Below are 22,421 nucleotides of genomic sequence, written 5' to 3'. Positions count from 1 at the left end.
CCTGGGCTCTTGGTGCCACATCAGGACTCCAGAGTCCTGCTGGGCCCTGCCTCGGCTTCCCCTCCTGGTGCTGCGGCTGGCGGGAGTTGGGCAGTCCCAGACTCGTCTTATTTCCCACTTCCCAGGGACCGCTGTCCGTTCTGGTATCTGCTACCTTGTGTACTCCACCTGCCTCCTTTGGTGGTTCCAGGCAGAAGGGTCAGTGTGGTCCCTGTCCATCTGTCTTGGCTGGAAGCGCACGTTTCCGACCAGTCTCCCCGGTCCCTGTCCCCTCTCTTGTCTGAGCAATGGTTGTCAATATAACGCTGACTGTCAAGGATTCTTCGAAGGAATGTGTGTGAAGTGCCATGACTTTGCCTCCACGACCCTGGCCGGTCCTCACAAGCACGTGCGTCTTCTTAACCTCGTCTCCCTTTGGCAGGCTCAAGAGGGAGGCCCAGGTCTTTGCTGGTTTGGGTCCCAGGCAGGCGTTCTCAGGCCATGTGCGTCCTGTGACTCCCGCAGCCTGGCTTCTGGGGTGCCCTTGCCCAAGTGCAGTGTGTATGCCGGCTTTGTCGGGCACGCACGTGTGCCTGCTTCTCTTCAGCCACATGACTTCCCAGTGAGACAGATAATGGGATGACCACCCGGCAGGGAAGCAGCCAGGTGGGATGTCAGTGGCCAGAACCATCAGGCCTGCTTTCCCGACGCAAGCACGGACAGACACGGAGGTACAGACACGGAGGTACAGATGGCGTGCGGCACCAGGGATGGAGGTGCTCAGCCCTCAGCAGGCCGCCAGTCTCTGTGATTCCAGCCGTCTCCTCCTGTCGTCAGCGCTGGGCGCCGCCTAAGGAAACCCTGATGTCCGTGTTTCCTGACTTCCGTGGTGCCTGCAGACAGAACCCAGGACCTCTGCAGCTGGCCTGGAGATGTTGATGGGCCAGCCCCCAGCTCGCAAGATGCTGCGCGACGCTTCGCATGGAGGGGCCGGGGGTCAGGTGACGTCACGGATCCCTTTCTGGCTGTGCCGTGTCGTCGCTGCCCATTTCAGGACAGGGGTCCACAGTGCGGGGAGGGCCTGGGAGTTGGAAGGAAAAGGCTGGGGAAGTCAGGAGCGTTTGGTATCCAATGCGTGTCCATTTATTTTACACTTACAAAAGAAATCGCCCACCCTCTGCCCCATCCCCCAAAAAACAAGTCTCTTTTTACAAACATTTAAAAATTAAAACCAAATGAAGATAGACAAGTTAATTTCAGTACAATTATTTTTCAATGTAGCTGTCGTAATTAGAGTTAAATTTCCTACAAGTGACCAACTTCCAAGTGACTTATAGGGAAATCCTGATTATTGGCCATTTTACAAGTTAGCAAATTCTAGTACAAAAATAGTCCGTGTGCTGGAATAGGCTTTCCTTTTACATAGGTCTCAGGTCAGTTTACTGACCACATAATCCACGTGCGTCCTAGGGCTCTCTCTTCACAATGGCTCATTCATTGTAGCTGAAGCAGCCTGGCGCCCCCCCCATGGTGACGGGCCCGGTTCTGCCTGGGGCTGTGCTGGAGATGGCAGGCCCGGGCAGGCCGTGCTGGCCCCCGGGGCTGCAGGCAGAGCCCAGCTCCGCTTCGGGCCTGGAGGGTGGGGGCGCTGAGGGCAGGGCCACCCCCTCTGTGGGGGCAGCAGCCTGGGACGCGGCTCCGTGTGCGACGGCCCGCCTCCCGCGGTCTGGGCGTCCCCGGGGCCCAGCGAGGGCAGCCGTGGGCCTTGCGGCGGGGGCGGGCGGGCAGGCTACTTGTCCCGCAGGAGGTCCAGCTGCTCCTGGCACTCGGTGAACAGGCGCTGGAAGCGGAGGTTCTGCCCGATGACCGGCAGTAGCTCTTTTAGCAGGTCCCGCTTGCGCAGACCCTGCGGGCACAGGAAAGGCGGCTGAGGGAGCCATCTCGCCGGGAGGTGGGGCGGCTGAACACGGAGGCACGGAGCGGCAGGTGCGGGGGTGTCCCAGGCAGGTCCTGCTCGTCTGGGCCCCCTGTGGCTGCTGGCTCGGGCACCGCTGGTCTCTGCACTCAGTAGTCAGTGGCCAGAGGAGCCTGGCCTTCCAGGAGGGATGGCTGCCAGGGCGGGGCCCCTGGAGGGGCGGCTCTCCAGGGGCCCAGGGTCAAGCCCAGGCAGAGGAGGGGCCTTGGCCTCACGTTCCGGGGTCTCTGCCTTCAGCACTCCCTACACCCCTCCTGCTCCCAGTGCACGAGCACCACGTCCGCCCTGGCCCTCGAGTGACGTGCACTGCCAGGCGGGGTCTCCGTCCACAGACCTCCGAGGAGCACGGCTGCTGAGAACACAGAACCCCAGCGGGCAGCGCTGACCAGTGCAAGAGGAGGCCCGGGTGTTGCAGGGGAGCGGGGCACCACTGCCCACAGAGGCCTGTGGACGCCAGCACACAGCCCGGCATGCACGTAACGGGTTCCACGGAGACACAGAGTTAAAGAAAAAACACGGGTACATTTCACACAGTTAAAGGCTGAAAGGCCCCACTGAGGGCTGATCAGGTAATGTGGAAAAGCTGATAAGTGGACACATTGGAATAAGACACAACACTTTCAGATAAATGGCAGAAAAATTCTAAAAATTTCCAAAGACTGAGAACATATTACCTATAAAGGAAAACATGCCAAGATTCACAATAAAGTGTTTTTTTTTTTTTTTTTTAACCACATAGTTTGCGATGTCTTGGTTCCTGAGCAGGGATTAAACCTGGGCCCGCATGGAGTCCTAACTACCGGACTTCCAGGGAAATCCCTGGTATTTTTAATACTCTGGAAAAAACCTTGCATACTTTTTAATCCAGCTAAACAGTTATTCACATAAGAGATTATCATAAAAAATGCTTCATTCAGGCTTGTAACACCTCAGAAGGGTTACCCCAGGAAAGATCCACTTTGAAAATGTTTTGGAGGAAACACTCAAAGTGAGAAGAGTGATGGTACAAGGCGTATTATCTTGCTAAAGCTGATGCTGGTCTTTAATACCAACATACACATAAGGAAACAAGAGACGTAAATGGCTTGAACTAGGTGATAAAAACAGCCTGACAGATCATACAAAAGCCGGCCACACCAACGCTGGCAAGAAATACACAGACGGGTGCACAGAGAGGCTGAAAGTTACACAGAGAGGCTGAAAGCCAAAGATGGAGAAAGACATGTTGCTAAATACACAGATGGGTACACAGAGAGGCTGAAAGCTAAAGACGGAGAAAGACATGCTGCTAAATAATAAATGCAGTATTTTACAATTATCAAGTAATGTAGACTTTGTGACAAAAACCATCACTGGAGAGTGTGTGCAAAGATCCCCAGCACATGCCCCCCCTCCCCCCCCCAACCGTCTTGGCCAGACACAGCTCATGGCCACTTTTCCGGTCAGGGACACAGGTCCTGAGATGGAGACCTCAATGGATGAGGCTTCCCTAGAGGGCCTGGCAGGACAGCTCAGGCCCCGGAGGGCAGCTGCTCCGTGCCCACCGTCTGCTTATCGTCTGCCCCACCACCCCCAACCACCACCCCGTACATGTGGACCTTTGATCTCTGACAGCAAGAAACCCGGGGTCCCCGAGGTGCACTGGGAGCTTATATCACTCATTTCCCAATATATAAAGAGCTGATGCAAACCAATAAGAAAAACAAATGACACCAAAGTATTCCAACAGGAAATACAAGTGGCTCTTAAACACATGAGATGAAGTTGTCCAAAGGAAGCCTCCAGGGGCCCGAGGCCCCCACACCATCGTGGGCAGCACCCTCCAGCTGCCTCACCTCCTGCGGACCAGTAAACGGCCAATTCTCACCGAGAAACTCAGCAAGAAGGCGGAGGGCTCACACTCAACTTACCCCCACCCCGCCCCCAACATCCAGACAAAGAGACAGGAGAAATATTTTTTTAAAAAAGGCATCAATTCAGAAGAATGCTGGGACTTTCCTGGCGGTCCAGTGGTGGGGACTCTGCAGGGGCTCGGGTTTGATCCCTGGTCAGGGAACTCAGATCCTGCAGGCCTGCAGCGCAGCCTCTGCAGGATCCACTCCCTGCCCTCAGGTCACACCCCGCTCTGCTGACGGTGTTCCGGCCACGGGGGCCTCCAGGGCCCAGCTGGTGCCCTGCCACCCCCACCAGCAGACCCCCCCGGGTGCCCTCGCCACCACCCTGCAGACTCAGCGGCTCACTCGCCCAGGTCTGCCAGACCAGACGGCGCCGCACTGCTGACAGACACAGAGCAGAGGCCCCCGTGGTTGTGCTGTGAGGGCTTCTGCCAGGACGGGTGGGCACCGCGCCCTCACTGAGGCTGGGCCCCGTGGTGGAGAGGGGCACCAGGCAGCTCTCACAGCACCCTGGCTCAGGCCTCAGCCCCACCTTCCTGCAGGGGTAGGAGAGCTGCACCTACCACCACCGTGGACTCCCACTGGCTTCCGGTGGACGTGTGAACCGGCCCCAGGAGGTCCTTGCATATTTCCCGGAGTCGGTATTCAAACCCTAGTTACAGAAAACACAGAACCAGGGACACGTCACAGAAGACCAGAAAGCCGAGCCCAGGCCACATCACCACAAACGCAGAGCCCAAGGGACCACCGCTCCGCGCGCCACCTCCTGCGGCCTGCTGTCTTGGCTCTGGCCCCGACCTGCCCTCTCCCTGGACACAAGCGCGTTCCAGCATGGGCAGGGCTGCGGGAGGAGGGACAGGGGCAGGCGCGGGTCAGGGGACGGGGGTCCTGGGGCAGAGACATGGACGGGCCCTGGAGAGCTGGGCTGAGGACCATGCAGCTGCTGGACAGCAGGCGGCCCTGCTGGGCGGGAGGGGCTCGAAGGGCTCGAAGGAGGGAGATAGATGCGGGCCTACGGGGCTCCGAGGAGCTGGGGGTGCGGAGGCTTCCGGGAGTGACTTCCACGTGTACCCTGACCCAGCCTTTCTGCTCACAGCAGGGCTGGATGCTGGCAGGGTCGCCACCTTGCTGAGCAGGCTGTGGGCCCTCGGAAGGTCTGGCTGGGGCGGGACCCGGGGGCCGGGGCTCACCTTCATTCACGAGGTACCGCGCATACAGGAGCAGCCAATGGCGGTACTCATGGCTGGAGCGCAGGGTGAGCGCCGCGGCGACCTGGCTCTCCAGGTAGGCCAGGGTGGTCTCCTGCTGCACCACGTGAGGCACGGAGAAGAGCCGGGCTGCCTGCCGCCCCGAGCTGTGGGCAGAACACGGTCAGCAGGCTCTCGGCCAGTGGACCCCAGGCCCTGCTCCGCACTGCCCAGCGGGCCCGCTGCCGGCCTCTCAAGCGACAGGGCCGCACGCCTGCTCCCTGAGACAGAGCCCGCCCGCAGGGCAGACGGCAGCCCAGGGTGGGCCTGGCAGGGACCGCATGAGCACAGCCGCCCTCGCCCAGCACCTACGTGGAGGCGCGGCCCTGGACTATGGCTAAGGGTCCCGAGCACAGCATGGCGTCCTGGGGCGGCAGGCTGCTCCTGAAGTCCGCGCACTGCGCCAGCGAGTCCTGCTTGTCAGAGACCAGGTTCCTGGGGACACAGGGGCAGGCAGGTCTCAGAGAAACTGAAGGCCCAGCAGGGGCAGTGTGGGCGGGCGTCCTGCACGCTCGCAAGGGCTTCCTGACGCAGGTGCTGGCCAGAGGCCAGGCCGGAAATGCCGGCGGACAAGCCCAGGAACGCTCACGTGCCCCCAGGACGGGACCCAGGAGAGCGGACGCAGGAGCGCAGCCCCGCGCAGGCCCCGGGGCGGCGCGCTCACCACGCGGACAGCGACGGGCTGAAGCAGTAGGCCTTGCCGTCCGACAGGTTCATCACGGGGATCCCGTGCTGCGTCAGCAAGACCTGGGACACTGTCATGTCGCTTCCTGGGGAGACACGTGGAAGGTTCCCATGTGCCCCGCTCGGCAGCGGGGCCCACAGCCTGCTCGTCGCCCCAGCCGGCAGGGCCGCCCCCAGCCCCGAGGGCCCCGCGCACACCTGCCAGGATGGAGTGGAGCGACTCCTCCTTCACCACCACCTCCTGTCTGTGCACGTCCCACACGGACAGCGTGGCGGCGGCGGTGAGCGCCATGACGTAGGGGCCGGTGCAGTGCAGGGTGGAGATCGGGGACGGCAGCAAGATGGGGGGCAGGAGGCGGCGGCCGCAGGCGGAGAACACCGACAGCATCCGCTTCTCACAGGCGACGCACACCACGTCCCTGGGGGCGGGGGCGGGCGTCAGGGGCCTGCCGGGGCCGGCTCCTCTCCCCAGGCTGCCTGGGCTGTCCTGGGCTCACACGAGCTGCCCTAGGAACAGGTGTCCAAGGACCAGCGCCCTGACAGTGAGCGCTCGTGTCCCGGCCGAGACGAGCCAGAGCAGCCCCGGAGGGCTCTGCCCAGACAGGCTGGGGGGGCGGCGCCGGCCATGGGCACTCTCATGACCCCTCCTCCAGGTGGCCACAGGGGCCCTGGGCTGTGCCTGGCCGCGGGCGGCAGAACTGCGCACTCTGCCAGGGCCTGGCTGGCCACTCAGCCACTCTGCAGCAGCCTCTAGTCACCAGGGAGGCCATGCTGACACCCCCGCCCTGCCAGCCTCGGACCAGAGCCAGGGCGGAGTCCAGCAAGGGCGGGGGGCAGCAGACACCTGTGAGGGCGTCGCCCAGGCCTGACGGACGAGCGTGCTCATGAGGGAGCGTGCTCATGAGGGAGCGTGCACGGCTCCGATGGGCCCTCTCTCCAGAGGAAGTGAGTGCGGGGCCCCTCCAGCAGCCCTGGAGCCCGTGGGAACACTGTGGGGCTGAGCCCCGAGTAGAGCTCCCCTCGAAGGGCAGGACCTGGAAAGCACTGGCCTGGGGACTGGGAGGACCATCAGAAAGCCTTGCTTACTTCCCTGCACAAAAAACTTGGTCCAGAGAAGCAGCCGGCGACGGTCAGAGGCAGGCAGTGCGAGCTGCACAGGGCCGGCAGGAGCCTGGCCACGACGCCTGGGGCAGGGTTCCCCTCCTGAAGCAAGCGGGGGGCAGCACCACCTTCGGGGGGCCCCAGGGACACGGCAGGCCGGGCGCAGTGCAGGGGCCGCCCTGTGTGCACTGGGGCAAGGCCCTGCCCTTACCCGCTGCCAGCGGCCGTGAGGATGCGGCCGGGGAGCACCGTTTCCCACTCTTTCCCCTCACGGCTGCACTTCAGGCGGCTCAGCTTCAGGCCCCCACCGGCCGTCACCTCGTTCTCCACCTCGATGTACATGGAGGGGTCGGAGCTCACCTGGGGGAGGCAAGACAAATCTTCAGTGGAGCTGGCCTCAGATGCAGGCTCCGGGGCGGACAGGCTGCCACCACCGAGTGGGGGGTCAGGAGGGGTGGTCACGGGGACAGGCGCTGGGAGCGGGTGGCCGCTGGGCCTCCACTTGTGGAGTGGACACGCCGGGCCAGAGCTGAAGACTGAAGCCTCTCGATCCCGCCACCCCCACTCAGGAGAGGGGACGCAGGGCCACAGGCGACCGGCCCAGAGAATGAAGTGTGGGAGCAGAGCTGGGGGACACAGCCTTCAACAGCTGTGGGGTGTGGCAGGCGCGGAGGCGGGCTGGCTCCTGGAGGAGATCTGGGACGCCCAAGGTGCCCGGCGTGCTTGCGAGAGCCTGCTGTCCCTCCAGGTGAGTGTGGGGAGACAGTGAGGGTTGGCATCGGCTCCAGACGGGCAGACAGGAGTGCTGGCACTTGGGAGGCCCAGCAGCTGAGCTGGGTGGAGGGCTGGCCAGGCCCCCGGAAACCAAGTACAGTCCCACCTGGCGCTACGGGGAGGCCCCGGGGTGGGGCCCGGCCACTCGTGGGAAGGACCGGGGGCCCCACCCAGAGACCCCGAGGGCATCCTGGGCAGGGCAGCATGCCCCACTGGCATGGGGGTCCCCAGGGTGAGGGTACGGCGTGTGAGGCTGGGGCCTCTGGGGAGGACCACCAGCCCCAGGTGTGTGCTTTGAACAGACCTCACTCCCCCTCACGGCCACCTCTGCCGGGGGGGGGCTGCGATGTGGGCAGGCCCACAGGCGGGTCGGCCCCCCAGGCACTGAGCCCAAGGCCCAGAGCCAAGACCGAGGAGGCTTCTGGGAGAAGGGACACCTGGAGTGGGTCTTAAGGAGCTGGGCGCCCACGGTGGCAGCAGGCCTTGGAGGGCAAGCCACGGGGGAGGCGTGGGGTCCCCAAAGAGGCTAGCTGCTCCGTAAGACTGGGTGGGTGCTCAGATCAGCCCCAGTGCCCCTGAAGGTGAGGGAGCTGCATGAAAGCAGCCCGAGTCTGTGACAGCTGCGGGCTCACGGCCCAGGGCGAGCTCACCTGGAGGGTGAAGGCCCTCTGGGGGCCCGGCATTGGCAGCTTCAGCGCGGGTGCTGGGACGGACACACACACAGTGTCCTTCTCGGCGGTCAGGGCGGCGGGCGACTGCAAGAGCAGAGGCGTTCCTGAGCCCCGGCTTCTCCTCCCTGAGGACCCCAGGGCAGACGCGTGCCACAGAGGCAGGCTCTGTGGGCACGAGGCAGCTGCCCTGGGGGCTCGAGGACTCCGGGGGGTGGGGTGGCCCAGGCCCGGAGGCGCCCACCGCCAGCCTCACCTGCATGGACAGGGACATGGGCAGGAGCCGCGCGTCCTTGCGTGGCCGCCCCTTTTTCTTCTTCTCCACGGCCTCCGCCTCCAGCTCCAGCTTGCGCTTGGGCAGCGAGGAGGGCTTGGCCGCGGGCGCCTTCTCATCGCTGTCGCTGCTGCTCTCCAGGACGTCGCGGGGCCGCAACTCCTTCACCAGGCTCTGCTCTCTCAACCTGCACGACACACACCGCGGCGTTTCCCCGGGACCGCTAACCGCAGGGTAGCCAATTGAATCCCTACTCGTCCCCAAAAGCTGACAAATGAAACAAGTTAGGAGAGGGCTTCGCTGGTGGTCCAGTGGCTGGGAGTCCACCTGGGAACGCAGTGGGCACGGGTTTAACCCATGCTCCAGGAGGACCCCACGAGCCGTAGGGGCAACTGAGCCCGCGCGCCTAGAGCGCGAGCTCCGGAACCAGAGGCCACTGTAACGCAAGGAGCTCCTGTCGGCCGCAGCCGGAGCAACGAGGGCCCCGTGCAACCAGAACTACGCACGATAAACACACGCTTTAAAAAAAGGAAAGAAGGAAGCTATCAAGTTATGAAAATGCGCGGAGGAACCTTAGACATATTATCAACAGAAAAAAAGCCAGGTGAAAAGGCTGTGCCGTGTGGGTCTGATGACACCTTTTGGAAACGGCACGCTACGGGCACAGTACGGAGGCTGGGGCCATGCTGGGAGCAGGGGAACCCCGGGGGCGGGCTGCGCAGGAGGGGCCCCCGCCGTGTGCAGGCTGGAGGCCCCTGCGGGCGTGCGCGCTCAGTGGCACTTCCTCCCGTGTGTCTGGGCTGTGGACTCTCATATTCTTTGCCGCTGTCAAGAGGGAGGGGAGGATGGTGGGCGTGACGCCTCACCCCGCAGGCCCTGCTGGGGCTGTGAGCGTCTAGAAGGCTGTAAGGGATGGGGTGACGGCTCCCGAGGGAGCCAGCCCGGCGGCCTCGGGACCCGGGTCACCCTCCCGCGTACGGGGGTGGGCGGCACCTCGGTGCCCCTCACTCCCTGTTTAGGGTCCGGGGGTGGGCGGCACCTCGGCGCCCCTCACTCCCTGTTTAGGGTCCGGGGGTGGGCGGCACCTCGGCGCCCCTCACTCCCTGTTTAGGGTCCGGGGGTGGGCGGCACCTCGGCGCCCCTCACTCCGTTTAGGGTCCGGGGGTGGGCGGCACCTCGGCGCCCCTCACTCCCTGTTTAGGGTCCGGGGGTGGGCGGCACCTCGGCGCCCCTCACTCCCTGTTTAGGGTCCGGGGGTGGGCGGCACCTCGGCGCCCCTCACTCCGTTTAGGGTCCGGGGGTGGGCGGCACCTCGGCGCCCCTCACTCCCTGTTTAGGGTCCGGGGGTGGGCGGCACCTCGGCGCCCCTCACTCCCTGTTTAGGGTCCGGGGGTGGGCGGCACCTCGGCGCCCCTCACTCCGTTTAGGGTCCGGGGGTGGGCGGCACCTCGGCGCCCCTCACTCCCTGTTTAGGGTCCGGGGGTGGGTGGCACCTCGGCACCCTCACCTCCTGTTTAGGGTCCAGGGGTGGGCGGCACCTCGGCGCCCCTCACTCCCTGTTTAGGGTCCGGGGGTGGGCGGCACCTCGGCGCCCCTCACTCCCTGTTTAGGGTCCGGGGGTGGGCGGCACCTCGGTGCCCCTCACTCCGTTTAGGGTCCGGGGGTGGGCGGCACCTCGGCGCCCCTCACTCCCTGTTTAGGGTCCGGGGGTGGGCGGCACCTCGGCGCCCCTCACTCCCTGTTTAGGGTCCGGGGGTGGGCGGCACCTCGGCGCCCCTCACTCCCTGTTTAGGGACACGCGTGTCATCTCCCCAGCTTTCCAGAGCACTCAGCCGCGGGATGCTGCAGATCCACCACACTGCTGACCGCACACCAAGGTCAGAGGCCACGCTGGCCTGCACGACAGTGCCCTACGCCCTTCCCCGAGAGTGAGCCCTGCCCAGACACGCTGGTTCCACGTTTGGTTCAGCCCCAGGGCAGCACAGGTGCCCCAGCTCCACGACGCCGTCCGCGGCAAGGACGGGTCTCGCCACAGCTGCTGCCTTCTAGGGCGCCGGCCGGTCGAGGGGCCCCTGCAGGTCTCGGGCCCCTGTCCCTGACGTGCTGAAGGGGATGCAGCTCCAGGAAGGGACTGGCGCCCCTGGCCTGTGCCAAGGAAGGTGGCCTGGCCCCGCTCACACCCCCCCAGCCCTTGACTCGCTGGACCGGGCAGTGAGCTCCGTGCCTCAGCGGGCTCGCTGCAAGGCCTCCCTGGGGGCAGAGAGGCTCCAGGCCAGTTGCAGAGGTGGGAACGCTCAGGCAGCCGGCTCAGCAGGGTCCTGGCGACCGGGGGGCTGCTGCCTGTCCTCAGGGAGGCGAGGACACGCTGTGGGGGCTCAGAGGCCTCCAGTCCCTCACTCTGTCTTGGCTCCCAATCTCCTGGCTGGAGAGTGAGCAGGAAGCCGGCACGAGAGGCTGGAACCCACCCACCCCCGTCTCCAGGGCCCACACAGCCACCACTTACCTTTCCGCGGCTGTCGGGGTCGTGCTGGCCAAGGCAGGTGTCCCCGGCGTGGCTTTGGAGCGCTCCGTGAACCGGGAGTCGAACGCCTTCATAGGTTCGATCTTGGACGGGGTTGTCAGGACGGAGGGGGACGGGGTGGTGGGAGCAGTGGCCGTGTTCACACTGGGGTGAGTGGGGGGAAGGCCACGTCACACAACCAGCAGGGCCGGGAGTCTGGGCTCTGTGTGCCATGGAGCCAAGGAGCCAGGCACGAACATCAGACTTCCATAAACGACTTCCCTGACTTCAACATCCCCATATACTACCTCTGGAAGGCGGCCCTCCGGCGCCTGGCATCTGCGAGGCTGTGAGCAAACGCCTGGCATGCCCCTCTGCACGTTCCGAGAGCTGCTGGGGCACAAGGCCGGGACGGCGGCTCCACAGGCCCTTCCTCACCTTGGGCCTGTCTCCACCCCAGCCCACTCTGCCCACATGTCTAACCAGAAGCGCATGGGGTCCCGAAGCCACCATCCCCTCCTGCCGCTTCTCTGGCCAAGCGCGGCACCTGGGCGGCTCCACGTGCCTCGGGGGGATGGTCCGGCGCTCCCCACCACCCCAGGTCCAGGCACGTCCCACATGCTGGTCCGAAGCCGTGGGGCCTCCTCTGGGCTGACCTGGGCCAGACCTGCAGGTCTCCCAGGACCTCGTGCAGGCCCGGCACCCTGCCCTTCCCCAGGCTTCCTGAGTGGCCTGGTGGACCCACCGCGTGCTCCCTCCCGGGCCGCAACCGTGGCAGAGGCTGTAGTAACGCAGGCCCCGGAGTCACCACGGCTGTCGGGCACAGGCCAGGGCAGCAGCTGGGTCTGGGCACCTCCCGGGTGGGAGTCCTGGCCTGTGTCCGCACCAGGGAAAAGCCAATCTTTCGTCCCGCGCCCCACGCCCCTCCTCAGGGGTTTGGGGCTCTGCTCTTGTGGCCGTGACCCTGTGGCCTGGCTCAGCCTAGAAGAAGTACTTCTGGAGACCTGCCTGGCAAGGCCCTCAGGGGGCCGGCTCCTCAGTCACGCTCTTCTGCTCCTTCCCCACGGCCAGCGTGGCGTCCAGGCAGTGGGCCGTGGGCACCCCCAGCAGACGCATTCTGAGTGTGGGGGAGCCAGGCTGGGGGGACACGAGCGGACCGGCTGAAGCAGGGCTGGCCCTGTGGCTGCTGACACGGAGCCCTTGGACCCTGAGCACTGACTCCTCTTCTGAGCAGGCCCCCATCTGAAAGCCAGCCCGTTCCTCTCTTCACCTGAGGCCGCCCAGCGTCCCCGGGACCTGCCCCTGGCCCCATGGACTCACCCGTCCTTACTGGCAGCGTCGCCCAGAGGCCGGGTGCCAGCCGCTGGCTCGGTGGAAGGCTTCGAGGAGCTGAAGGGGATGGGTGTGCCGGGGTCCAGCGGCAGCAGCGGCGGGCCGCTGTGGGAGCTGAGCATGGGGCCCGCCAGGGAGCCCGAGAGCGGGATGCTGTTGAAGAAGGCCGTGGAGAAGTCCCTGTCGCCGAGAAGGGGAAAGTCAGCCAGGCTGTGGGCGCCGCGCCAAATACTTACACAGCCTCGACACCCCGGTTTCTGGTCCAGGGGCAAGGCACTTTTAGGGCGGTTTTCATACAAGTGACAAAGAGGTAAAAAAGAAAGTAAAGCCGCTTTGCAGCTGCATTCAGCTGGAGCTAAGTGAGCTGGCGCTTTACGCGCCACTAAGGGAAACAGCGCAACCGTTAGCCGTCAGGCGCCTCTGATTTTGAGATGCACCCTGATCTGAGGGCTAACCGGGCAAGCATGTCTCGGGGCTGGGAAACAGGGCACAGGGGCCTCCCTGCCGTTGCGGCGGCCTGGACGCGCCAGGCCTCCCGCCCAGCCTCTCCGAGGAGCGGCTGACAGCCTCGGTCTCCTGGTGCTGCCGTGAGGCACCGCAGGGCTCCGCAGAGGCCCGGGGCGCCTCGCCCGCCCGCCCCACGGGGCTGCCGTGCGGACCAACGCAGCCCCGAGCGCGCGCCGAGGACAGCACACGGGAAGCACAGGCACGCCTGCCGTTCTACCTGTCGCCCCAGCTTGACTTCACATGCTACGGGGGATAAATTCCCAGAAGGAAAAGTGGGACGTCCACAGACGGTTCTGGATAAACCGTCCTCGGGGTCCTGCTGTGAGGTCCACCTCACAAGCTGTGTATGGCTGCCCATTTTTGCACACACTCACCACCGGTTTTATAAACTTCTTCTCCTCTGACTATCTGAGATGAAAGTGGTACGTTACTGCAAGTTTCTTACTGTGCAGTCGCTCAGTCCTGTCCAACCCCACAGACTGCAGCATGCCAGGCTTCTTGTCCTTCACTATCTCCTGGAGTTTGCTCAAACTCGTGTCTGTTGAATCGGCGACGCCATCCAACCATCTCATCCGCCATCCCCTCTCCTCCTGCCTTCAGTCTTTCCCAGCATCAGGGTTTAATTTACAATTATTTTGATGCAGGGTTGAAAATTTTTAATCTAGAAATATCTGACACTCTTTTTCTGTGAACTCTTTGCTCATTTCTGTCATCTATTTTTCTATTTTTTTTTTTTTTTTCATCCCGTCAGTATGTATTGAGCAGCAACTGTGTGCCCAATGCTGGGAATACGGTGGTGAAGACGACGGCCATGGTCTCTGCCCACGTGAGTGTGTATCTCGTGGCCAGCCAGCCAACCGCATCTGTAATTTTAACATTACTATTGTAATCAGTGCTCTGAGATCGGGCATGCTAAGACATTTAACAGCAAGTCTCGACCCACATTAAGACCTTATTCTGTGTGATTACTGGTCTGTATTATTAAGACCTACTTACCATATTTTTAACAACTTCTGTATGGACAGGAAATATTTTCCCCAGGATGTTGTGTTTTGACTACTTACCATGTAATTTTTCTTGCAAAAACACGTTGTATTTGTGGGGTTTAACTTTTGTGTAATTTGTAGGAAAGAGTTTTTTACCGCTGAGGTTATTTTAAAAAAAAAACTGAAATGTTCAGAATGTTATTCTCTGAAAAATTTCTGAGCTGTGCAAAATTGTAAGTTGTAAGATGGGGCTCCATATGTTTAAAACTATTTATCTTACTGAAGTATAACTGACTTACACTGTCGTGTTTGTTTCTGCTATACAGCAGAGTGACTCAGTTACACATGTACATACATTCTTTTCCGTTACGCTTTACCACAGGGGAGTATAGCCTCCTGTGCAAGAGTACCCATCTCAGATGTAGCCGTTGCGTCTGCTAACCCACAAGCCCCCACGACACCCCCCCACGCCCTCTGCTCATCAGCCACTCCTGTTCTCCACCCCGCAACTTGTCTGTCTACAGATCCGTTCATTTGTGTCATGTTTTAGATTCCACACGTGAGTGACGTCATCTGGCATGTCTGTGACTCACTTCACGCACCATGATACTCTCTAGGTCGATCCACGTTGCTGTAAATGGCGTTCTTTCGCTTTTATATGGCTGAGTAGCATTCCGTTGTATGAATATACTGCATCTTCACCCATCTGTTGATGGAAACGTAGCTTCTTTCCACGGCTTCGTTAGTGTAGACGTGCTGCAGTCAACACTGGGGTGCATTCCCTTTTGAACGACAGCTTTCGCCAGGTACGTGCCCAGAGTGAGCTCGCTGGGCCACTGAGGAACCGCCTCCCTGCTTTTCCCAGCGGCTGCGCCGACTGACCTTCCCACCCGTGGTGTGGGAGGGCTCCCTCTTCTCCACACCTTCTCCAACGTTTGCTACTTGCAGACTTGTTAGTGACGGCCATTTGGACCACTGTGAGGTGCTCACTCACTGTGGTTTAGATTTGCATTTCTCTAACAATTAGTGATGCTGCGCGTCTTTCCACGTGCCTGTTGGCCATCTGTGTCTTTTCTGGAGAAACGTCTACTCGGGTCTTCTGCCCACGTTTGGATTTTTAAACCTGAGCTGCATGAGCTGTCTGTGCATTTTGGAGATTAAGCCCTCGGTGGTTGTGTTGTCTGCACGTGCTTCCTCCCAGTCCACAGACTGTCTTTTCATCTGTGCACAGTTTCCTTTGAGGTGTGAGTTTGATTGTGAGTTTGATTCAATCTCATTTGCTTGTTATCTTTTTTGGTTTATCAAGCTGGGCCTTAGTACAGACGCTGGGGCTCGCCTACGGTGCTTTTACTGTGCGAGGCCCTGACGTTCTGTCCATTCTTCTTGAGCAATGACACCAGGAAGATGACAACCAGGTGGATGTACACAAGCTCGACATCTGTCATATTCCTTTGGCTGACAGCCACTGCCAGACACGGCACCTTCTTCATCTGAACTTGATCGTGGACTCCACTTCATCAACTTTGGCCACCACATTCGCATTGTGGGTCAGCAAGGAAGGGAACTGGCCAGCCTTGTTCGGGCCTGGGCCCAGGATTTGTGGGATCTGCTTGATCAGAGACTCTGAAGCCAAATGTTGAACACGAAACGTGAAAGTCGCTCAGTCGTGCCCGACTCTTTGTGACTCCATGGACTATACAATCCATGGAATCCTCCAGGCCAGAACACTGGAGTGGGGTAGCCTTTCCCTTCTCCAAGGGATCTTCCCAACCCAGGAAACAAATCCAGGTCTCCTGCATTACAGGCGGATTCTTTATCAGCTGAGCCACAAAGGAAGCCCCCAAAAGGCCTCATGTTTCTTGGCCAGCTTCTTGTTCTTGCTGAGTTTTTTCAGCACCTCGAGGTCCATGTGGGGGTGTCCACAGCCGCGGCGGCATCGCAGCGCTCCTGTTCCCCAGGACACACACGGAGAGCCTGGGGTGGGGAGTGGACTTGAGCCTGATGGCGCCCGAGAACCGTCTGTCCTTCTGAGGGGCAGTTTCAGGCTGATCTGAAGCTCCCCCATCTCCAAACACTTCTGGCTGGTTCCCGGGCAGGACTCTGGGCACCGCTTCATAGAGGGTGTCGTGGGAGACTCTGCTGCTTGTGGTTCCTCACACCATGATAACCGGGAAAAACAGAGTCATTTGTTTATTTCTGCTGCTATTTCTACTCCCGTAAGAAAACGCTGGTATAGCATAGGCCAGAGAATGCTGGCCTATGTCCTCTTCTGGGGGCTTTGTGGTTGTGTGTCTCTGTTTAAGTCTTTAAGCCATGCTGAGTTCATTTATGTGCTCCGTGTGAGGGACTGACCTGCGCCGTCCGGCCCTCTCTCGCCCAGTGTGTGCAGCCTTGCACTGCCTGTGTCCAGGGGGGTCCGTCCTGACGCCTCACTGCGGCCACTGCTCTATTATGCGCAAGTGCTCACGCCTGTGGCTACAGCTTCTGGGCTTTCACTTCCGGGGCTCGACTCCTGACCGATCTTTTCCAGAACACGTCAGCCGCCCCGTGTACTTTTCTAGAAAACTTCAGAATCAGTTTGTCTTTTGCTGAAACGTCCTGTGGTGGTTTGCCCCGTGGTGGTTTGTGGTGCTTATCGGCTGAGAGAGGTCTGTCACCTTTGCGACACTGAGCCATCCTATCTAGGAAGTGGTGTGCACTTCTAGCTGTTCCTGTGGACTTTCTTTTAGGTCTTGCAGCAGAGTTTAATGCTTTTCTCCATAAAGAGCTCCTGCGCTTGTGCCATCCTAGGTGCGGCTGCTCGACACGACGTCTCTCCTCGCACCTTCCCAAGGTAACCGCTGCTACTCGACGGCACGTGGCTGCTCGTTCCCAGGCACCTGGTCTTCTCTTACTGGCTGTGGCAGCTTTTCCAGTTGACTCTCGCGCGGATCACATCACCCTTGACTATCAGCACCCGCGCCACCTCCTTTCTGATTTCTTCTTTCTCTCGTCTGACCGTGTGAGCTGGTCCTTTCTCTCGTCTGACCGTGTGAGCTGGTCCTTTCTCTCGTCTGGCCGTGTGAGCTGGTCCTTTCTCTCGTCTGGCCGTGTGAGCTGGTCCTTTCTCTCGTCTGGCCGTGTGAGCTGGTCCTTTCTCTCGTCTGGCCGTGTGAGCTGGTCCTTTCTCTCGTCTGGCCGTGTGAGCTGGTCCTTTCTCTCGTCTGGCCGTGTGAGCTGGTCCTTTCTCTCGTCTGGCCGTGTGAGCTGGTCCTTTCTCTCGTCTGGCCGTGTGAGCTGGTCCTTTCTCTCGTCTGGCCGTGTGAGCTGGCGTCGCCAGAACAAGGTTAAATGACTGTCACAGGAGCAGACATCTGTTCAGGTTTCAAATTTAATTTGAAATAAGTTTATCAAGTTTAATAAACACCCATCTATTCCTATTTAAGTTTTAAATAAGAATGATATTGGACTTAATAAAAATGCCTCTTAAGCATCTACAGAGATGACCAAATAATTTACTTTGATCTACTGAAAGGTAGGAGTAAAGTAAGTTTCCCCAAATCGTCTGAACCATCTCGCTTTCCTGAGATAAACTTTACTTATTTATAGTGTATGAGCATTTAACACATTGTAAGGTTCAGTTTGTTAATTTAGAATTTTACATTGACATTTTGAAATGAGATTGATCAGAAATGTACTGTATCTCTGTCACATTTTGATTGTGAAATTTCAATATAGTGTTGATTTAAAAAAATGACTTTGCAAGTTTTCCTTCTTTTTCTAAGCACTAGAGGTATTTTCAATATTATTAGGTTGATGCAAAAATAATTGTGGTTTTGCACTATTGAAATTTGTGCTTTGATATTGGAATATATTCTAAATAAAATGTGATTATGTTATATATCATTTTACCGTCCATTTCTCACTTTATCTTTTTGCTAATGACTTATTATTTGCTGTGCATTTTATATTTATTTTACACGGTGGAAACGATGTTAGACACAAAGCAAATTTGAGAGATTTTCTTATTTGAGTTCAAGATGGGTTGTAAAAGCAGTGGAGACAACTCACAACATCAACAGCACACGTGACCAGGGCCTGCGAGCGAGCGTGCGCTGTAGTAGTTTTGCAAAGGAGACGAGCACCGTGAAGAGGAGTGAAGGGGCGGCCGTCAGAAGCTGACAAGGACAACTGAGAGCGTCACTGAAGCTGACCCTATTAGAGCCACGTGAGAAGGTGTCCAAGAACCCGACTGCAACCGTTCTATGGCTGTTCAGCATTTGAAGCAAATTGGAAAGGTGAAAAAGGTCGATGAGTGGGTGCCTCATGAGCTGACCAGAAATCAAAAAATCATCGTTTCGAAGTCTTATCTTCACTTATTCTACAAAACAATAAACCATTTCTCGGCTGGGTTGTGACATGAGACAAAAAGTGGGAAATGGGTTGTATACGACAACTGGCGATGACCAGTTCAGTTGGCGGACCGAGAGGAAGCGCCAAAGCACTTCCCAAAACCAAACTTGCACCCAGAAAAGGTCATGGTCCCTGTTAGATGCTCTGCTGCTGGTCCAATCCACTACAACTTTCTGAATTTCAGCACAACCAGTACATCTGAGGAGCATGCTCAGTACATCAACGGGGCGCACTGAACACTGTGAGGCCTGCAGCTGGCACGGCCAACAGAAAAGGCCAGTTCTTCTCCGTGTTGGCGCTTGACCGCACATCGCACAAGCGATGTTAGCAAGTTCCGCCTCATCCGCCATATTCACCTGACCTCTTGCCGAGTGAGTAGCACTTCAAGTGCCTCGACAGCACTTCTGCACGGAAAACACTTCCATGCCCAGCAGGATCAGAGAAGGCTCTCCAAGTTTGCTGGATCCCGAAGTTTGTTGGGTTTTACGTTACAGGAATAAACTTATTTCTTGTCGGCAAAAATGTAATTGCTGATTGCAATGGTTCCTATTTTGACTGATAAAGATGTGTTTGAGCCTACTTATAAGGATTTAAAATTCACGATCCAAAACTGAAATTACGTCTGCACCAACCTGATATTAGAATGATTTGTTCTTTAAAGTTTGTTAGAATTTTCCCACAAAGTTGTCTTAGTCTGGTGGCTTTTGGTAGGTTACCTCTGTGACAATTGTCCTCCGTTTCTTCTGTAAGACTTCATCTGTATACATTTCCTTCAGTTTCGCTAACTTTTGTTTTCCTCAAAATAATCTATTTTCAGATTTATTTGCAAAGTTCAACAGAAGTATCTTTCACCCTTTTGGTTTATTCTTTATCTGTGATTGCTTCCCACTTCTTTCCATTTTAAATATCTGCACTTTCTCTTTTCTCTTGATTAGTTAAGCTAATAATTACCTAGTCTGTTGTTACTTGTTTTGACATGCGCATCAAGAGAAAAAGTTGTTAAGATCAAAAGCATCAAGTCGGGTGCAAGAAACGCGTGCCCCAGGGCAGAAAGCTGGCTCAGGCACCACCCTGCCTCCTCAGCAGGACTCACAGGACAGAAGCCCCAGCCTCGTCTCCCATCCGTACAGCCCTCCCTCCCGTGGCTCTGAGGTGGTCAGGCTCCGCACAAGCTGGGCTTCACCTGGTCCTGAGAAAGGCGGATGGGGACGGTGCCTGGGTAGGTTCAGGGGAAAAGGCTCCTTCAAGAGAAGCCACCCTGGGCGAGGAGTCTGGAGGCTGGTTCCGGTTGGTGCATGCACACCTGACCCCAGGAGGGTCTCCGCAGCCCTCAGGTGAGATTCAGAACAGCCCCGGGAGGAGAGCGAGCAGACCGCAGAGCGCTGCTGCACACGGTGCCCGTGCAGACGGGCAGAGGGGAGCGGGTCACCTTCGTCCACAGCCTGTTCTTCACACTCGCCCTCTGAGTCCTCACTGTGGGGAGAATGACCAACACAAAAGCCAGCCCGACCACAGATGCCACGACAGCAGTGGACGCCCACCGAGGCCACTGCCCGTCTGGGCCCCGCCCTGCACGCTCAGTTCTGGGAAGTGCACCGAGGGAACAGAGCGGTGCTCAGACGCACGGACAGGCACAGCCCTCCGCACACACCGCACGTCCAGGCACGGGGCTGGCTAGGTAAGGCACGGCGCGTTCACAGGCTGGCACCTGGACCCTCTGCAAGCTAGTGCTTCAGAGGACCAGTTATTTAAGTGGACGCAAGGTCAAGAACCAGGAACAAACGGAAGATGCGGACCGCACAGTGAAACAGTGACGGAATCTGAGACTGGGCCGCGGGTGACACGGCCTTCAGTATCACGCACGTTTCTTTCCTACTGAGAAAGGATGCTACGAAAGCGTAAAAAGAGACAGAGGAAGGCCGGCCTGACTTCTCTCGCCCTGGCGCCTTCAATGAAGCGGGGCCAGCTGCGTGGACACAGCAGAGCCACGGAGGCACCTCCACAAGCCCACCTGCAGCGCCGTCAGGGAGCGGGGCTCCGAGGACCTGGGCTCAGCTTGCCCCCGTCTGCCCACGAGCCTGTGAAGGCTGGGCGGTGAGAGCTGCCCGGCGGAAGGAGAGAGGAAGAGCGCCCAGAGAAGGCCAGAGAAGGCGCAGGGAGAGCGAGTACCCGGTGTCCAGCTGCGCTATGCAGAGAGGCGTGATTCTCCTCCGACCGTCTGCGGTCCGCGTCTCAACCTGCTTCTTCAAAAGGTTCTGGCAAAGGAGAGAAACAAACGAGAGACGCGTCAGTGCCTGTGAGCGGGCAAGGCCTGCAAGGACGTGAGCCCAGCTCCCCACGCGACAGCCTTTTGGACGCAACCAGTCGGAGCCCCTGGTTCAGGACGTGTGCTCGACCTCACCCTGAGGGGCAGTGGCTCCAGCAGCCCCTTGCCTCCACCTCCAGCACCCACCTGACTGGGCCTCCAGGCAGTGAACACATGCTGGGCCAGCCACGAACCCGCAGGCACAGGCTCCACGCAGAGTCGCCTACCGGGCGAGACCTGACCTCCTGTCTCTAAACCGTGCTTCGTAAAAACTTCCCACCAAAGGCTCATAACCGAGGGCTCCAGTCGCACCCTGTATGCACTCCACGTGGGGTGGGGGGCGCCCTGTACGAGCTCCTGGGACGGTTTTAGCCCCCAGCTCCGTCTGTGCCCTTCCCATCCCCCTCACCTGCACCCCAGGGGAGCACGGCGCCCAGGGAAAGATGCGGAGCTGACAGTCTCCGCAGGGCAGGGCCCAAGGCCCACTGCCCCGTGTCCACCCCCCTGGGAAGGCTGCGGGCGGTGTCCTTGGGGCGCCGGGCCTGGCCCTCACCTTCCTAATGTCCTCCAGGCTCTCCCCATTGACCACGCCGGCGACCGAGGAGGCGGAGCCCGTGTCCCTGGCCGCGGGTCCAGCGTCCCTGGCCGCGGGTCCGGCGTCCCTGGCCGCGGGGCCCTTGTGGTCCAGCTGTTGCTGCCTGCGCTGGTACTGCAGCATCTCAGGGTTCTCGATGACAGCGGTGGACAGCTGGGCCTCGGTCATGATGGCCAGGCTCTTGCCGTAGGTGGACTGGTGGATGCGGCTCTGGGGAAGGCCGAGTGAGGGGTGTGATGCTGCCCAGCCGTGGGCCAGCTGTGAGTGGTCCCCGCTCAGAGAGGCAGGGCCCTGGGCAGGGCCCCGAGCCCTCCTGCTGTCTGCCTGCTGCTGACTGCGTGTCAGGAGCGGCCCTGCACCCTCCCTGGGTGCTCACAGCCTTCAAGGCGTCTACACCTGGGGATGCGAGTGAATGCCTGACCCTATGGCAGGTCTGATGCAGAACAAATAGCAAGAAACTCTCGCTGAACTGAAATCGAGACCCTCGGGTTGTAACATGAGGCTCTTAAACCACTGCAAGGACCCAAAAGCTTCTTGAGAACCAGATCCCAGACCCAGAACCTCCTCCCACAGCCAGAGGAGCCCCACGAGGCTGGAGGTCCCCACCTGAGAGCAAGGGAAAGCCTGGCATACGGGCCAGGGGAAACTTTCTCTGCCTGTGTGGCTCCCAACACATCCCAACCATCACAAGCAGGGCCTGCCCACCTTCCCAGACCTCAGCAGTCCTGGGCCACGAGCCACTCATGGACTGGGGACAGTGGCCTCAGCACGTGGGTGTGGCTGGTGGCACAAGCAGAAGACGCACACTGGGGGTACTAGCGACCGAAGCAGGGGCAGCGGGGACCTGCCCAGCAGGAAGGACCCCACGCAGGGTGGCCTGGGGCCACAAGCCCCTCCCTGGGCCCTGGAGTCTCGGATCAGGAATCGCTCAGCCTTAGCATGCCTCCAATGCAGGGGCCCTGCCTGCACCCAGGCCGGTCACGGCTCTCAAGGGCAAAGGGAGGTCACCCGGATTTGCTGACCGGGGGGAGGGAAGAGCTGGGGTGGTGGACTCAGTCGCCCCCCCACGGGTCAGGACTATGGGAGCCAAGCTGGCTCAGGGCCCTGAGCCAGGCAGATCCCAACGCCCAAAGGGTGATGTCGTAGTGGGGTCCCCTCAGAGGCCTCCAAGGAGCTCCCAGCAACAGTGGCCCCCTAGAGAGGAGAG

At 59.7% G+C, this 22,421-nt stretch overlaps 1 protein-coding gene and 1 pseudogene across 4 annotated transcripts in view; both read right to left on the bottom strand.

The window, feature by feature from the left end:
• Positions 1 to 1,099: 1,099 nt before the first annotated feature.
• LOC102407057 (protein HIRA) overlaps positions 1,100 to 22,421 on the bottom strand; it is a 46,401-nt gene continuing 25,079 nt past the window's right edge. For all 4 annotated transcript variants that reach the window (XM_025267151.3, XM_044929862.2, XM_044929861.2 and 1 more), the window contains 13 exons: positions 21,173 to 21,424; positions 20,484 to 20,569; positions 12,418 to 12,609; positions 11,101 to 11,262; positions 8,580 to 8,784; positions 8,306 to 8,410; positions 7,093 to 7,241; positions 5,979 to 6,199; positions 5,761 to 5,866; positions 5,409 to 5,531; positions 5,040 to 5,203; positions 4,413 to 4,501; positions 1,100 to 1,885 (listed from right to left, as the gene is read on the bottom strand). In XM_025267151.3, coding sequence (XP_025122936.3) covers positions 1,769 to 1,885; positions 4,413 to 4,501; positions 5,040 to 5,203; positions 5,409 to 5,531; positions 5,761 to 5,866; positions 5,979 to 6,199; positions 7,093 to 7,241; positions 8,306 to 8,410; positions 8,580 to 8,784; positions 11,101 to 11,262; positions 12,418 to 12,609; positions 20,484 to 20,569; positions 21,173 to 21,424 — 1,971 coding nt within the window. In that variant the 3' untranslated portion in view covers positions 1,100 to 1,768. The remainder of the gene's footprint in view (positions 1,886 to 4,412; positions 4,502 to 5,039; positions 5,204 to 5,408; positions 5,532 to 5,760; positions 5,867 to 5,978; positions 6,200 to 7,092; positions 7,242 to 8,305; positions 8,411 to 8,579; positions 8,785 to 11,100; positions 11,263 to 12,417; positions 12,610 to 20,483; positions 20,570 to 21,172; positions 21,425 to 22,421) is intronic.
• Positions 13,611 to 18,664, bottom strand: LOC123465046 (annotated as a pseudogene).

Source organism: Bubalus bubalis, chromosome 17 (assembly GCF_019923935.1).
Source record: "Bubalus bubalis isolate 160015118507 breed Murrah chromosome 17, NDDB_SH_1, whole genome shotgun sequence".
NCBI lineage: Eukaryota > Metazoa > Chordata > Mammalia > Artiodactyla > Bovidae > Bubalus > Bubalus bubalis.
Note: the sequence above shows the minus strand (reverse complement) of the source record. Positions and strands in the feature narration are given on the sequence as shown.